Source organism: Chrysoperla carnea, chromosome 5 (assembly GCF_905475395.1).
Source record: "Chrysoperla carnea chromosome 5, inChrCarn1.1, whole genome shotgun sequence".
In the NCBI taxonomy this organism is placed as follows: Eukaryota; Metazoa; Arthropoda; class Insecta; order Neuroptera; family Chrysopidae; genus Chrysoperla; species Chrysoperla carnea.
Window position 1 is genome coordinate 26573688 of NC_058341.1, and position 17361 is coordinate 26591048.

General features: G+C 27.7%; 1 protein-coding gene across 1 annotated transcript in view; it reads right to left on the bottom strand.

Moving 5' to 3' along the window:
• The window catches only part of LOC123301083, a 37792-nt gene that overhangs the window by 6904 nt on the left and 13527 nt on the right, over window positions 1–17361 (bottom strand). The window contains exon 3 of the mRNA XM_044883813.1: window positions 7582–7683. Coding sequence (XP_044739748.1) covers window positions 7582–7683 — 102 coding nt within the window. The remainder of the gene's footprint in view (window positions 1–7581; window positions 7684–17361) is intronic.

Consider the following 17361-nt stretch of genomic DNA (forward strand, 5'->3'; position numbering starts at 1 on the left):
AGATGATATATATTATATGATTTGATTTAAAATGAAATGTAATGAGATATTCAATTAGTATTAAAATTAATTAGAAATTTATAATATCGTTAACTATACTATATTATAATCAATTTAATAGGTAACTTTACCTATGTACAAACGAGTATGAACGAGTATTGTAAAGATGATGTGAATACTACTGTACTTTGCACTTTAATTGAATCGAGATTTACGACATAGGTACTATATTAAATAAAACCGGTTGAAAAATTAATGATTTAATTTTTTTATTTTCTATTCAAATGTTATCCATCTTTGCGGAACCAAATGTCATGGAAGTTTAAATTGCGTTAAAAAATAATATCTTAATTTCTTACATGTGTACTTTGTTATTGAGTTGTGTGCTATTTGATCTCATGATTATCAAATAACAATAAAAACTTACATATGGCCACCCATTATTGTACGAATTGTCTTTGCATCCGCCAGCCAGTTCATAGATACTATGGCTGAATATATGGCCGCTAGTTGAACGGTGCTGTTTAGTAAAAAAAGCTAGGCTGTTAACTGAACGGCTAATTAAGCTAATTGGCTGGGACATATATACAGAACAACTATAATTTATGAAGCTCTAATCTTATCTAGAAATATTTACAACTTTTGTAGCAAATATTTTTATGAAAACTGCATTGATTCTACAGAAAATTAGTGAAAAAGTATGTATCTCATTCTTTTTGTATTCAGTTTCTGAGGAAATTATTTTGCTTTTCAAAAATATGTTTCAATATAAGTTTTTGGTTGTTTTTATAAATATCGTCTTTATGATTTAAATTAAGCGCCGTGGTTGTTTTATTTGTCTGCTTTGTAGGAACCTTTACTCGAAATGAACAAACAGCCCTTTAATATGAATGAAATTAAAAATCAGTTTTAATTCATCAATTTATCATTTACCAATTCAGGAATCGATTGTGAAATCATTATTTCAAACACGTTGAGGAAAAATCCATGGAGAAATGTTTAACTTTGTTTAAAACGAGTAATAGCTGACAAAATGACAAAATTCTATTGATACGACAAGTTCAAATGCAGTTGTCGATGTCCGTCATCACATTCAGATTGTTACTTGAAGAAATAAGATTGAAAAAAACTAAGAGATTTAAGACAGACATTAAACATTCTGATAAATTCGAATCGATAATGTATAAGTTGGTCGTGCCAACTTCATTGAAATAAAGATTTTGTAATTTTCTCAAGTTGAAATGTATTTGTGGCATAAAATCTTATTATATACAAGTGTTAGAATGAAATTTGTGCCTGTTACACAAGAATATTTCGAACGTAATGCATTTCCAATTGAACGATTTTAATAATTAGTACCAAGAAGATGATGATTAATTAGTTCAAATATATATTATATGTAGTTTCATTTCAATTGGATTATCTATAATTTCAAACACGTTATTTCACTAAATAATATTATCGTTGAATAATTTCTATTTATCAATATGCCAATTATAGTAAACTCAACCTATAGAGGCCAACATGTTATTACGGGAGAAGACATAACATATATATACACTGACATATTGAGGATTAACAATCTGCTCAATCTCACGTTAAACAAGTGAAATTTACAAAATTTAAAAAACCCCCTACAAATTTTCCGATTACGGAAACCTAAGCTCGCATTTGAATCATATATAAGAATATCCTCCATTAAATCACGTTTTTCACGTTTCACGTTTAAAGCATTTTGAAGATCTTCGCCAATTTTTTCAGGTACGCAAGCCTAAAATTGCTCTTAAAACAGACAGATAGCACAGACAGACAGACAGATACACACATAGCGGTCAAAATTATAACCCCCCTTTTTTTTTAGTCCGGGGGTTAAAAATATTTTCTTCACTTACGCAAAATTAGTATTATTTTTTACATTGTTTTAGCGAAATATCTACACAAATATTACCCACTAGTGCGCTAAACTTACTAGACGAATGTCAATGGTAATTTGACAGCATCAATGGATAATTTGGCGAACTCAATGGGTAATTAGCACAGAAAACAGTTTCAAACAAAAAATAGGATGGAAAATTAATATTTAGCTTGTATGAGTAAAGAAAATATTACTATTATTGGTAAATCAATAATAAGTCATAGTGTGGAAATAGTGTGGAAAGAGAACTAATTCCGCATGCGTAATGAAAAAAAAAACGTGTGTTTGACGAATTTTCATGTAACTAACCATATTTGTCCTCCACGTAGGCACTCGGTTGATAAAAGTACTCATTTCTTTCGAATTTTTAGCTTCACTATCATGTGTAATTGGGAATATACGCCCCTTTTTTACAATAAACTATCAATGTGCATATTATCTATCACTAGGCATATGGCAAGTCTAATACACGGAGGAAGTGCTTAGTGACTCAAACCAATTAAACAAACTTTTGACTCAAACCAATTAAATTGCATTTTTTGCTTTAATACGCAAGTAAATTTAGCTGACATCTACTGTATTAGTACATAAAAACACAGAGGAAGCCGAAATAAAGACATGCCATCACAGATGATGAAACTGAATTTTTAATTTTCCAATATCAAGAAAATGTTTTCTATCTCAATTTCACTTATTATTGCAAAATTATTGCCCTTTACATTGAGTAAGAAATTTGTACTGTACAAAAGAATGAAAGCGTAACACAGTTATCTGTTTATGTTCAGAGAAATTATATAATAGGATAACCAATACTTAGAAATAAGATCAATCTCCTATATCGGAACTTGGTCTCCCGGTTCGAGTAGACAAAATGAACACTGGTTTCAGGTTATATAATCATATTATCTGCTAGAAGTACTTATGTGGATTAGGCATTCCATGTAGCTTACGATAGATGGATGCTACTGTAATATTAGTGCAATATTTCATACGTAACAACTTTATCAACTTGATGGTGTAGTGAGTGAGTGATTCTAAGAGGATGTTGACTGTAACTAGTTAAGTAGTTACTAGAACTTTGAAATAGTAATGGTGAGTGTCCATGAGTGTAATAGCAATGGTGATAGTACTTTCACACTTTGTATGTCAATTTAATGTTAAGCTCATTTCTTGGCTGGTTAACTATGCAATCAATTTAAATTTTAGTATATAATACAGATATGTTTGTGTCTTGTACCAAATACGGACGAACGTTAAGCTTCCACTATTATCATGAAATATTAAAGCACTAAAGGAGATATGCAAGGATTGAATACTACTAGGGATTTCAATAAAACTTTATAAATACATTTTTTGATTAACAAAGTTTCTCCAAATCACAAAAAATTCCTAGGTCATAGGGCTTTTTATTATTATTTTATCGTTCAAAGTTGGATGAAAAAATGATGAACCATAAAGGTTATCCTTTTCAATTGGATATTTCTATATCAAAGAGAGTGTAATAAAAAACTATTTTATAAAAATCTCTTAAAAATTTTAACTAGATTTTCATAAATTTTGCGTTAGAGGCACGTTTAAATATACTTAAAAGGCAAAAAAAAAGGATCAAGAAAAAAAGCTTCATTATGAACCCTTGGTTTAAACAGAAATGTGGAAAAAAACTAATTTTCACATTCTCAAATTCGTTTGTTTATTAAATATGAGATACATTTTGTTTTTGAGGGAACACATGCTCTTTTACAAATGATATGATGAATCAAATTAATAATATAATTGAGCCAGTGGATATTATTATTTTCAAGCAATAAATATTTATTAATGACAATAAAGCATTGTGAATAATCAAGTTATGATTAAATCATTTAAAATTTACAATTTAATTTTGTTTTTGATTATTATCATTATTATTATGATCATGATATAGATCTTGCAACGTTATCATACCAGTAATGAGAAGTTAATCTAGTTATTTATGTTATTTATATGGACGATATATCACAGTACAGTATACGGTAGTAATGTGTAGTACCCTGGAAAAAATTTACCTTATATCCCTGTATACTTTCTGTACAGGTGTTTGTCATCTCGTGTAAGGTGATAAAGGTTACTTACTAGAAGGCAAGACACAGAAAGAATGATTATCAATGTACGTTGGGTTTTAAGTAAAGTATGAATAACACATAGTAGTCCGAATTCGATAATTTTTGGAAATATGTTCCTATGTTCACACGTTCTGATTTGTTTGCTGGTGAGAGAGACCACAAGAAATGCAACAAAAAAAAAAAAACTTGATTATACACCCACCAAATTTTCATCTGTGAGCTGATTTTTTTGTATATTTACCAATTTCTACGCCAATTTAGGATCTATTTTGAAAAATTCTTTATTTAAAAGGCTTATTAGATTCAGTTATTGTTAACACACTGACTAACACGTGTAGGCAAAGATGGAAGCGCTGATATGAACATTCGATCTAAAATCAAAACAAGTGATACAAGTAGATATAATAAAACTCTTTCACTCCGAGAGTAATTTTATTGTTATAATTTACAAACGACTTTAAAAACAATAATAAATATAAACTTATATCCCTAGAACTACACTCTCCCCCATTGTATTATAGTACCTCTACTAAATGAAGCTTTTATTAAATTTACTGTAATGAACTTTATAAACCTTCTGTATAGACTATAGAGCTTCCCGATTTTGAAAATGTTAAAAATATCATCATGTCATCATTAATTATTATTGTTCTTATGGTTCATTTAGATCGGAACAAAGTTCTATACATGCTTACGTTATTGATGAAAAGGGTTCGGTTGGTTATTCATAATTTATGAAGTATTGAAAACAAAGACAGACTAGAAGAATAATTTTTAAGTGGTGAATTTACTTTGTTTTAATTATATATAGACAATTTTATTACAAATATGATATACAAATTACATACTGAAAAAATTATGTCTTAAAAATAAAATTGGTGCTCATAAAATCGGTGCGGTACACTTTAAGACTGTGGGTCTAGTTTTTGTCATTATCCAACACCATAAGCTTTTAAATGAGAGGTAAGTCATGGAATTTGAAAAAGGAATAATAAAAAAGAAACAGGCTAAAGGATTAATATATAGGATTGACATATAACAAGTCAATGTATACCAAAAAATTTTTCTGTTTCATAAACAAGAGTATTTTCTATAATTCAGGCTTAACATTCATCTCGTTTGTTTTATACAACCCATTTTAGAAGTGCTGTTGTTGGAGTTTATAAAACTATTATTAGAATGACAATTCGGAATCCTTAGACTTAACTATAATTTGTCTTTAACAATAATTTCTGATATATCTGTAAACACAGAAGAAGAAGTCTTCTAAATCCTCAGATAAAATTCTGTCCATATGAATTCATCGATTAACATATTTTTGGTAATGAAACGGTTAACAAATTATTTTAGAATAAATCTTGTTTAATTGAAATTTATTTTTGTATAATCTCTTCAACTTGTTTTAAAGATTAAAAATTTTCAAAATAATAATTTTTATACTTTAATCTTTTTGTTTAATCCTCCAAACTTAATTCATATATAAATATAATTTTCAACAACAACAACAACAACAAAAACAACACAGTTAATTTTCGCATTTGTACAATAAACCTGTTAGAGGTTAGTTACAAATAATATAGTGAATATTATGTATTCAAATTAAATTTTCTAATTATGTAATTGTCATATTAGTAAGTTAGTTCCATATGTTTCCAATTCGAAAGCTAAAATCATTACAATATTATTGTCGACCAGGCAGAAGTTGTAACCAATAGGGAGGATTGTTCATTTTGTATCAGAGTTGTATTCTATAGAATGCAATACCATATCCTACAATTTAATACAGTATGTATTAGTAAAATTGTATAAAACATTCGGTTGGTCAATTAACTTTGGCGATAATAGTGTATTGCGCATACTACCAAAATTGATATTCAATAAAAAAATTTTATGTTTCCATAAAATTGTACGTACGATAGAATCAAACAATTTTTTAAGATTTGCAAGTTTTTTTTTTAATGAAGTTTCTTAACGCAGATTGTCATGGTGAGCAAACTAATAGAATTCATCACGTAACAGTGTGAGATATACCTTATGTGTGCGTCATATCCTCGGCAACCACGATATGTTCATCTACTTTATATTATTTTTATTGATTAGAGCATATAAACGAATTTTACATTTTTTTACTATTTACATTCAAAACTAGTTATGGATGCATAAGCATATGCATAACTACTCTTTGATGAAAAGAAACTTCGTTCCTGAAGGGGATACTGGAGATTTTATTAATCCTATGCTTTTGTTTTCTACTATAGCAAAAGATAACAAGAATAATAATGAGGTTTTATCAGGTTTTATCCCAGTTTATTAAACACATAGACTATAGGTCAAAATAGCGGAAGCCACATTACTATTTTTAATCTTTATTTAAGAAACTATATTACAAGTAATTTTTTCATGTGAGTAGAAACTCTTTTTAAAGTTACAAAAGTGTACTTCATGAAAATGTTGTCGAAGCAACAGGTTCAGAACTATTAATATGAATTATGGTTTGATATTTGTGATGAAGTAGAACCCGTGTGCTATTTGTTTAATGAAAAAAATAGTATCCACCAGAGAGATCTAATTCTTTCAATAATAGCTTCTTTAGTTTAAAATATATAGCCGTACGACTTTTTTTTCCAAAGATAAAGGAGTTTCTTTTAGAATCACTGCTAAAATATACTGTCCTAAATTGTCATTATTTTAACTATTTATCTAACATTTGATGAATTCCCTCTGTTATAACTGGGACCACCCAGTATAAAATTATATTTATAGATAGATGCTGTATATAAATGGTGGGAGCGCAATTAAATGATAAAGAATACCAATTATTATAATGTTGTTCCTGTTTATTTGCGTTTCCACCATAATTATTAAACTGATTTATTTGAAAGATAAATAAATTCAAACTTTTTTTAAATCTTTCAATAATTTAAATTAATATTTTCAAAATTGTAATAAAACTTCTTTTAACCCGTCAGCACTCGCGTTATGAGCATTTTGAGAGATTATTTCTCTCCTCTAATAATTTCTAATATTCTAATAATTTTTATTGTTTATGATGTAATTATAAATATATTTCAATACTTTAATAAATATATAAAAGCAATTTGATACAGATTTAATAAATCCAAGCCTGAAGTTTTATACATTGTATCAAAATAGCATGTTGGTATCGTTTTGTTATAATCAGTTATTAGCTGATTTTAAATCAAAATGACACCTAGCTATTATTGCATTTTGTTTTGTATGTGTATAATTTATTTATCATGTTTATGTTTAGTACGTATACAATTTTTGATCAGGCTTCTAAAATAAGGGTAAGCAGCTTTGGGGAGTAAAATCAAATATAATCTGTTTTCATAGTTTCAGATATATAATCGGAATACCGTTCTACTAAAACAGTGGTATTCTAGGATCTAAATAAAAATCAGAGTTTTAATTATTTCAGGTATAGTAGGTACAACATCCTTACACTCAGCTCTACTAAGCTAATTGTTACATGCACATTGAACAAAGTTTGTTAAAACTTGTGTTTTTTATGTCAACAATATTAGTGTAATGTAAATATCTTACTTCATTGCTATGCTTGATTTTAGTTTTATGATGATTTTGACTTTTCTGTTTCATTAATTCTCGTCCAGCTGGTGACACAAATAATCCATCCATATTTAATTCCTGTAACAAAATTAGTTTCATTAGTTATCAATACATTTTTATTTTATTGGTTTTTATTAAATTTTCTTGCTAATTAAACATGAAATTGTTTCGGTTGTATGTAATTCAATTCAAATATTGAAAGGTTAAATTTGATATCAGAAAAATAGAAAAAAAAAATACTTTGATTTGATTACTGAAATTTTTAGAATGGCAAATACAGGTGCAACAAATAAAACAAACTTATAAAAACATATTTAAATGACTGAAACACTTTCTTTATAAAAGTACAAAAATTTACCATAACGAAATTTATTTTACAAAATTAAAGTAGATATTCACTCGAAGGCAGCAAAAAATTTTTTCAAAATTTTACTCAAATTCAAATAATCTTAACTTAGCACAGGCTTATAGTATTGTAAAAACTTCTTCGTCTTTATTCTATAGATTATATGAATTCTTAATCCAGCTCTTATTTTTCCAATACTTTTTCGGATTTTGGTTGATTAAGCTCACAAGAACATAATTACCTCTGGTGGGTTTCTCTAGAATTTAAATTCAAATACAAAAAATAGTTCGCTGGAAAAGATGTGAATGTTTCGTTGAATGGTGTGCTATTTTCTATGTGTTATTTCGTAGTAAAAAATCAAACTTAGTATAAGACTTTGGTGCTAACTGACTTTTACATTAAAATAATGTATAAATTTTATAGGATTTCGTAAGTTTCACTTGTCTTATTTGTCGATGGGGTAGATATCTTGTATTAGAAAATAGAGGTGCTTCCCTATGAGAAAATCGGTAGATATACGTTAGTTTATACATTTTTCTTTAGCATAGATTACGAGCAAAAATCTATAATAAGTAAATTAAAGAATGTATTTTTATTTTTTATAAACAGGTACCATTCATAAAACGTTTTTTCGAGATAACAATTCGTTATCAAACCCCTAACATTCATTTAAATCGATGTCATTACAGTCAATTTATTTTTATCCGAAATTGTTTTCTATAACAAATTATAAGAAAAAAAACTCAATAGATTAGGTACGTTCACTTGTTAAAATACCTTGGGAATACTTTAATAAAAGAACTGAGTATATTTCGATACTGTTTTTTTTATTCATCGAAAATTAGCACTCCCCAAGGATATAATACTTAATTGGTTTAGAAAAATACTAATAAGAACATAATAATTACATAAATTTAATTTAATTTTCTCCAAAAAAGTAACTTTTCGAAAAAAAAACAATGGGTGGTGGGTGTAACTCTCAAAGCTCAGACCAGTAATGTTTTATCTGAGTTAGATAATTGTAAATACCTTAGAATGATAAACTTAAGTAAAATTTATTTTCTGTAATTTTGACAAATGAATTTAGTTTATAAAGGACGATCTAATTTGAGTTTCCTAACTAAAAAACACAAAATATAATATTATCTTAGTTATATTGGTATTAATCGAATAGTAAGTATAATTATTAAAGACGAATAAGTATAATTCATGGAACATGAAAAATTAAGTCAGCCAAATGGACCTTCTGCAGCAGTTCAAAGCTTGCAAACAACTTGCCCTATCTCTAATGCCTTCAGTTTCACCGAAATTTTGCACAATGCTGTGAATTATATTATCTATAATCTTCCCAATATTTAAAAGTCTACATATAAAGCTTTTACATAATTTGTATTGCTGTAGAAGAACTGTTCAATTTTTAAACGTTGAGCGTTAGTTAAAAACAAGCACCAAAGCTTTCAGAGCTTTCTATTTTACAAGGATGGAAACATATGAAATTGAAATTGGATCACTCTTTACTCATCGACAAATAAAAACTTTCGTTTTTAGAATAATGAAAGGTTTATGGGATCGAAGTTTTTGTAGAGCTGCACCATCTAGTCTTTGGGAACGGTTCTTTGTTCTTCTTTAAATGAATTTAATTGAAAATTTATTAAAAGCTACCTTTACCTGAAGATAAGGGTCACATATCTTTGATCTCATGTGCACATCTAGAGACGTGTGATCCTCGCAAAGGTATCTTTTAATAAATTCAATTCGCATCAAATATACTGAAATTGAATTCTATTAATTTGAAATTGATCGTATAATTCCTTCATCAGCTACAGCGCTTCAAAAATTTGATTACACACAGACTCATTCATGTACACATTACTTTTTGAGGTGTCCTAACATCGTAGGACTTAAGAAAATATTTGTTTTTTATAAATAAATATTTTGAAAAAACATTTTCAAAAAATGTTTTAGTATTTTCGTGATGAAAACCATTGTTCTCTATTCGAAAGTTAATAATAGTTTCATAACTACACCATAGCATGAGTAATAAATTAGTGTGACTTAATTATATATGACCCATATCGCTAAATGTTTTTTCAGTAATACCAAGCAAGCTCTTCTCTTAGTTTGGAGAGACAATCTACCAGGATTATATTATTTTATATAGAGTTGTTTATGTTTTAACTAAAATAACATTTTAAATGGAGTGGGAAAGGTATCTACTGTGTGATTATATATACCGGGTGGTTTGTACAATTTTTAACCCTCTTTAAGAGGGTTTACAAATCAGATTCGCTTTCGTGACTGGTAAAAGATAAAAAGAAGACACTTTAAATTAGAATCATATTCCTTAAAAAAATAATTTTGTTGGAACAATTTTTACAAAAAGAATACATTCGACAGAAATTCAATATAAAGTCTTATGTCTAGTCAAGTTTTAAGTCAAATGTGTCTGTTCTTCAAACATTACCCACAAAGTTCGGAGTTATTTTTTAACAAACCAATTTTTACCAGTTACGAGAAAAATTTTCAATAAGACACGTTTGGCATAGAAATTATTTCAAGTTTATTTTTTGGAATTTTGAAGAAGTGTACGAGTGGTCTAAGATACCCGGTTTATGTGAAGTAAACGTTACCACGATTCGCTATCGCAATAATGGCATTGTGATTTCAACAGGGTGTAATAGGTTTAGTGGCTCAAAACATGGCGGATTCAAGTAGTAAAGTAGGTAATTTTTACTCGAGTCTCTCTTATCAAAAAGTCAAAAAATTCATCAAGTTATAAAGTGAAATTTATGACGAAGAATTACTGAAACCTACTTTATAAAAGACTCTGAAAATCTGAGTGAAAAAATTCTATTGAATTGACTGAACAAATTGAAAAAATTATAACGAAATCCCGAGAAAGATCCTTTATTAATAATTAATGAGAAATTATGCGTTTGTTAATTTATTAATTAAGTTTTAGCCTCAAAACCTCATAAAACCGTAGCCTGTTCTGAGACAGACAGGCAATTTAATTTTCTAAACACAGATTATGTTCCCGGTTGTTTGTTTTGAGTGATAAAGTCAAGGGATCAGACATTCTTAGTTTTTAAAACTTAAGAAGGAAATTAAATTCTATAAAAAGATTGCTTGTGGTAAATCTATTCTTTCATATATTTTTACACACTGATTTTCTAACATCCTGTACATAACCTTAACTTTTCTATTTATTTAATAATGGAGACTATAATTTAAATCCAACTTAATTACTATGAAAATAAATAAATATTTTGTGGTTTTAATCTTGTTAGTTCTACAAGAAGCGTACTTGCATGGAACTCAATAGCAATAGAAGGGAATGGTGGTTTGGAAAGCATTTATTCACATTTATGTAACGTCTAAACATAAATAACTCTCTTGGAATTGATACAATTGGTCGTTTGAGTGGTTTGACGAAATAAAGCGTTCCAGATACGAATAAACGCGCAAAAAAACGTAACTGTTTCATTGTAGTGCAGTAGAGATAATAAATAACAAGAATTAAAAAATGCTTAGTTTTCTAACTGGATATTTTATGACATTAAGTAAGGTATATTCGTAATTACCCTACTCTAGTCAAAGTACAGGGAGTTCCATAAGCCAGATAACAATTTTCAACATTGTACCATTCATAGTTATGAAAAAACTATCTGGAAACTAAATTACACAATTTATATCAAAATCTATACAAAGTAGAAGCATAGTCTCGATTGGAGCATAGTTTCGAGTTCTAAGAATTTATTCATTGCTTTATTGTGCCCAACTTAAAACAATTTCAAACTTTAATATATAATCCAAAGTGATTGTTCTAAATTTAGGCAATACAGATCAACATGTCGAAATACCAATTACCATACCAATAGATTGAAAGCTACCATTTTTCATAGTTTCGGAGAAAACTTCTGGAAACTAGCAACTTTTTTTCAACGCCCCGACATTCGGAGAGTATTCGAGCAAATAAAAAAATGATTGGTTCTTTTTATGTTAAAATAAGTTCTTATTTTTCCGATGATCAGATTTTTTAAGTTCAAAAATTTTATATTTGACTTATTCGAATGAAGCTAACCAAGACAGGTAAAATTTAAACTAGGTAAGAATATGTTTAAAGTAAAAACATACAACTACTGTTCTGTTATCTTTAGCTAAACTATTTTCAATTAAACTTTATGATTAATTAAAGCTTACGGGCTAAGAAAAGGCGCATATTTCTAGTGGAACATCTTGTAAATAAAAACACTTTAAACATTTTTGGATAAATTATTTCGACCATAGTTCTAAAATAATAAATGTAAACGTATATTTCGTTTAGTATACACAAATTTTCGTAATAGTATGTAACACCTAAAATATATGGATACTTTAATTCAATGTTGTTATATTATTTTGTAATTAGTGGCAGTATGCCAAAATACCGTTTAAAATACAAGAAGTAACTCTTGTACATTACGAGAAGGAGCCGTAGAGTCGTGTTGTATTATAGTCAGAATAACAGTATTTATATACGAATGAGAAATTTTATGTACGAAAATATAGTGGTTTATAGAAATATTTATATTTATTAGTGATGTTTCAACTGCGCTAAATACCCGCTTTAGCCTATTATTTTGATCTATTGTCGATTTTATCGGAAATGACTTGATCTATTTCAATTCATAGACAAAGCTAATACTTTCAAACTATGGTATTCAAAGATTAAAATTGATGTTTAAATTTTTAATTTTTTTTGATCACCAAGGATTAATGCGACAATAAGACATTCTAATGTACATTCTATTCAGACTTGTATAGGTATGCAAGTCTATTCAAGACTCTTCATCATGTGTTTTTTCATAATAAATGCTGTTATTTAATTAACTCTCTCAGATAATTTGAATTAAGTTAAAAACATTCAGAAATATTTGCATTTAAGCTAAAAATTAGAAGCTCTCAGAATGAAGCGTTATCTGCGCATGCTTTAAACATAAAATGCTTTTAATTCTCTCATCATACATTCCCTCTTCTGGATAGCGTAGAAAACCATAAAAATGTACTAATATTTATAGTTTTTCCGTTTTTGAGGAAAAATAGTAGCTCTGTTCATTTATATGTTTTTTAATAATAATAAATGAAATTTTAAAGATGTTTCGTCATCTTTAGATTTCTTTCCAGTGATTAGCGATTTTTTTTTACGTGAATTAGTAAAAATTCCACATTCGTCAATATTTTCCAATTTGGTGGTAATTTCAAGCTTCTTTTATTGTAGAATTGATAAATAATCTCCAATATTCTTATGAATGTACAAAGAAAATTTTAAGATATTGTCAGTCAGAAAAATCTGATGTTTCAAGAAGTTGATTAAAATTTTCATTTATTTAGACACTAAACAAACATATCTAGTTGATGTATGGAAAGATTTTGACGATTGTTCTAACCCAATTAACACACAATTAAAATTGATAGCTTCATAGTACTTCTTAATGGCATTAATTCGAACACTCGACACATCACTAACACTTGAGTACGTCTTGAGTGGGTACTCTTTTAGGAAAGCAGGTAGGTATATATATCTTGTATAACAGGCAGAATGAATGTGAAGTAAAGTAAAACTATCTCATATTTACTCACTCGAGGACTTTTATTGTGTTTAATGTTGATGTTGTTTTGTTATTTCATTTTATAGACGATGCTTGACCAATAAATATAAAAATAATAAAAATGAATACACGAGGCGTTATTGTTTTTGGGTGATAGGAGCTCGCTTGAATGTTCAGTTGCCAAGTCTTTAGATTGTTTGCACCTTATAAAAAAAGATCATTAAATTTTTCCAGTATTTTAAAGTTTAATATCCAGCAGGAAAATTTTTAAACAGCAAATTCTTAAAATAATAGTTGTTTAATATATAAATTCTCAAACAATTCTCAAATAAATAGCGTGGCAGATACAATAGGAGATTTTTTTTATCACTTCAGCTGACGAAATCTCACTTCACGAATAGAAAAGTGAAGTTGGTTTTAAAAATCTTTACTAGAAGAAAATACCCACTAGTGACCTCATACGTGGGTATCGCCATAGATATTATATATTAAAGTTTGTTTTGCTAAAAGGAGACGGACAACCTTTGAATGCAATCTTTGATTGCTTATAACTTCTTCGTTTTTTAATCAATTTTAATTTCACTTTCAAATTTTGTCATGGTGTCAAGTCTAGTTTTACATTTTCGTGAGAAATATTACCAATTCGATATCAGGATTATCCCCTTTTCCCATTGTAAAAGATATGGATTTAAAAAACATATAAATGTAAATGTAACTGCGCGTTAATCGCGCACCAAAATTATTTTATGAATGCGAAATAATCCTGCATTTGACAAAAAAAAACGTATACACCTCGTGGAAATAGTTGTCTATTACAGTTTATATTTACTATTAATACACCTACATTCATTCCATACATTTTCAATACCGATATCAATATCGGTTTAGCATATAAAGGACTATATCATAAATTTAATAGTATAAATGCATGCAGGATTATTTGTATATAAATGATAACAATAAATAAATGTATAGCTGTTACATATAATAATATTTACTTATCAAAATAATTGATGATTGATTACTCAAAAACAAACATATCAAACTGAAATTAGGTGTAATTATTTATATAAATTGATATATGTTCAAAATATTGTAATTCACACTATAAATAATTATGTAAATGTTTATATAATATGTATAAATGTATAATATACATTTATACAGTTTGTCCTCTGATCGAGTTACTAAGAGAACAAATATATATATTTTTTTAAATTTCACCACAATAATTTAATAATAAACTTTCATCTGCTTACCGGATGATACATCAGATTTTTTCTTTGAAAATTTTCTGTAAAATAAGCTGTTCTTAAGAGTGCCACACGTATGATGTACAAATTGTCTGCAAGTGAAATTTACAAAATTTAAAAAACCCCCGACAAATGCGATTTATTCCTTGTAAGCCGATTTTTGGAAACTTAGTTATAAAATATTCTCAATCAAGTCGGTTTGACTGTTTAGGAGCTACGATGCCACTGAGAAACACACAGACGCGCAGATAAACACTTTAAATTTATAACACTCCTTCTTAAGGTAGTTCCTCCGCGACCGTCCAGTCAAAAAGTTTTGGACTAATACTATCATTCAGTGCATTAACTGTGCTATGACTATTATACATATACCAAATATTATTTTCACAAGACTGTAGTTACTCACTAACAAATCTTCTATACGTATACACACACATACTTTGACATATACCTTTACCATTAGTTTTTATATGCTTTCCACAAAAATTATCGCTAAAACGAGTTATTTATTTAAGTTTTTTATCGAAACTATATGGTAAATAATTTTTATTTTTATTTATATATTTTCTAAATATAGTATTCTACATTATATTAGTTTTTCATAGAGATGGTGGACGTCATTCATTGGTAAATAAATATAATATTTGTAAATTTGTGTATTTTTATACACTTCTCCCATGTACACGTACAAATTGCGTCACTTTTAATTGCTAATATCTCATGTATGGCATGGTAAATTATCTTCTAATTTTAACAGCAAGTGTATTATGAATTAAATATTTTATATTCTGAGTTTTGAGAAATTCTTGGAATATCACTTTCGTGTAGGTACTACCTTAAATCAATATCAAAGTGATGGTCAATGAGATGAAAAGGATACTTAGAGAGCTATCATTTTTTGGGACAAATTTTTGGAAATATTTTAATTGAAATTGAAATATTTGAGTTGACCTTGTTCTTTTGAATTATCTTTACCTATATTTAACCATTTCACTTTTCGAAATAACTTGAGCCAGGTTTATTTGACCATTCATTTCTATAGTAATTATTATTTATATGTAAAAATTATATGTCATAATCGAAAATTTTCAGTTTTTTTGGGTACGGAACCCTAAGTTTGCACTTGAAAACAATTTCCGTTAAATTACCTTTCAAATGAAACCAAAAAAATTAAAATCGGTTCATCCGTTTAATCGCTACGATGCCACAGACTGACAAACACACGTACACACACATATCGGTCAAACTACAACACCTTTTTTTTAGTTCGGGGGCTAAAAATACTTTAATTTTAGTTATTACATAGGAAAAGAGAATAAATACGTGCTTTCAATGACATTCTGTGATTAAAATCCGGTACAAGGAAAAATATTTTTGTTCAAATTCATAAAATCAAGTATCGATTATATTTCTGTGAGTTTTACAGAAAAATTAGCCTTTAATTAAATAAAAAAAAAACATCGATATTCCAAATTGGTGGATATTTGACACACTGTATATTTAAAAATATATTTTAATTGTAATTGATTTTAAACTATTTAATATTAATTTAAATAAATATAAACATTTATTTTTATTTTTGTAATTAAACAACATATAAAATTAATTTATACTTACTATAAATGTTCATTACCATTTTATTTATTTAAAAAAAATGTCATTAAAATTCTGTAAACTTTAAATCTGCTTCGTATTATGGATTCCGTAGCATTGTTTTCAAGTTTTTCGTGTTTATATTTACTCTGCCATTCTAAGGATCCAAAAAGGCAAAAACCTCTTGGATAATACTCATTTGGATTGTTTCTTATCTGCTTTGACTGTTATATAAAAAACTTTCTAAAAAGGCTATTAATTTTTTTTAATTTCGCTTTGTATTAAGTATCTATTTCGTACCGAGGATTCGAAAAAATCATTTCCCATTTTTTGAAACAGGTACGATTTTGTCGGTTCTGCCACATTTATTATATAAATGTCATGATGGAACTTAGGATCCGAAAAAACAAAGTCTAAATAGTCCAACGTTCTAAGACTAACGCCTTAGACCGTTCGACTACCTTTATATTTTTCTCCTTCAGAAAACAACTCTTAACAGTCAGTCACATGATATATTATTTATATATTTTATACTTGATATCAACAAAAATTGTTTCTTAGAAATTAATTCATCTGAAAATATTGTACTCTAAATAAAATATTAGTTCTGCTTCAAAAAGCATTACAAAAAAAATTTTCTTTGATATATGTGCATTATTGTATAGAGGAATTTTTTTTACCTTTACATCAGTATCGTCTTTATAATTTTTAGCGTATCACTTAGCGTTTGTGTCTTCTGTATAAAACCCAATGAGGTCTATTTCTAAATCATTTAGTTTCTTTAAATCATAACAGGAAACTGTATTATTAATAGTATTAGTAAATTCTAGTTTCTGTTAATCATAAAGCATCAATTCGATTCATATTAATCGTGATTATTATAAAATTACAAATGAAAATTTACATAGAGCTGTTTCGTTCATGGAACATCAGATTCGAAACTGTAAAGGAACATTTTCGTTGATATTTGATG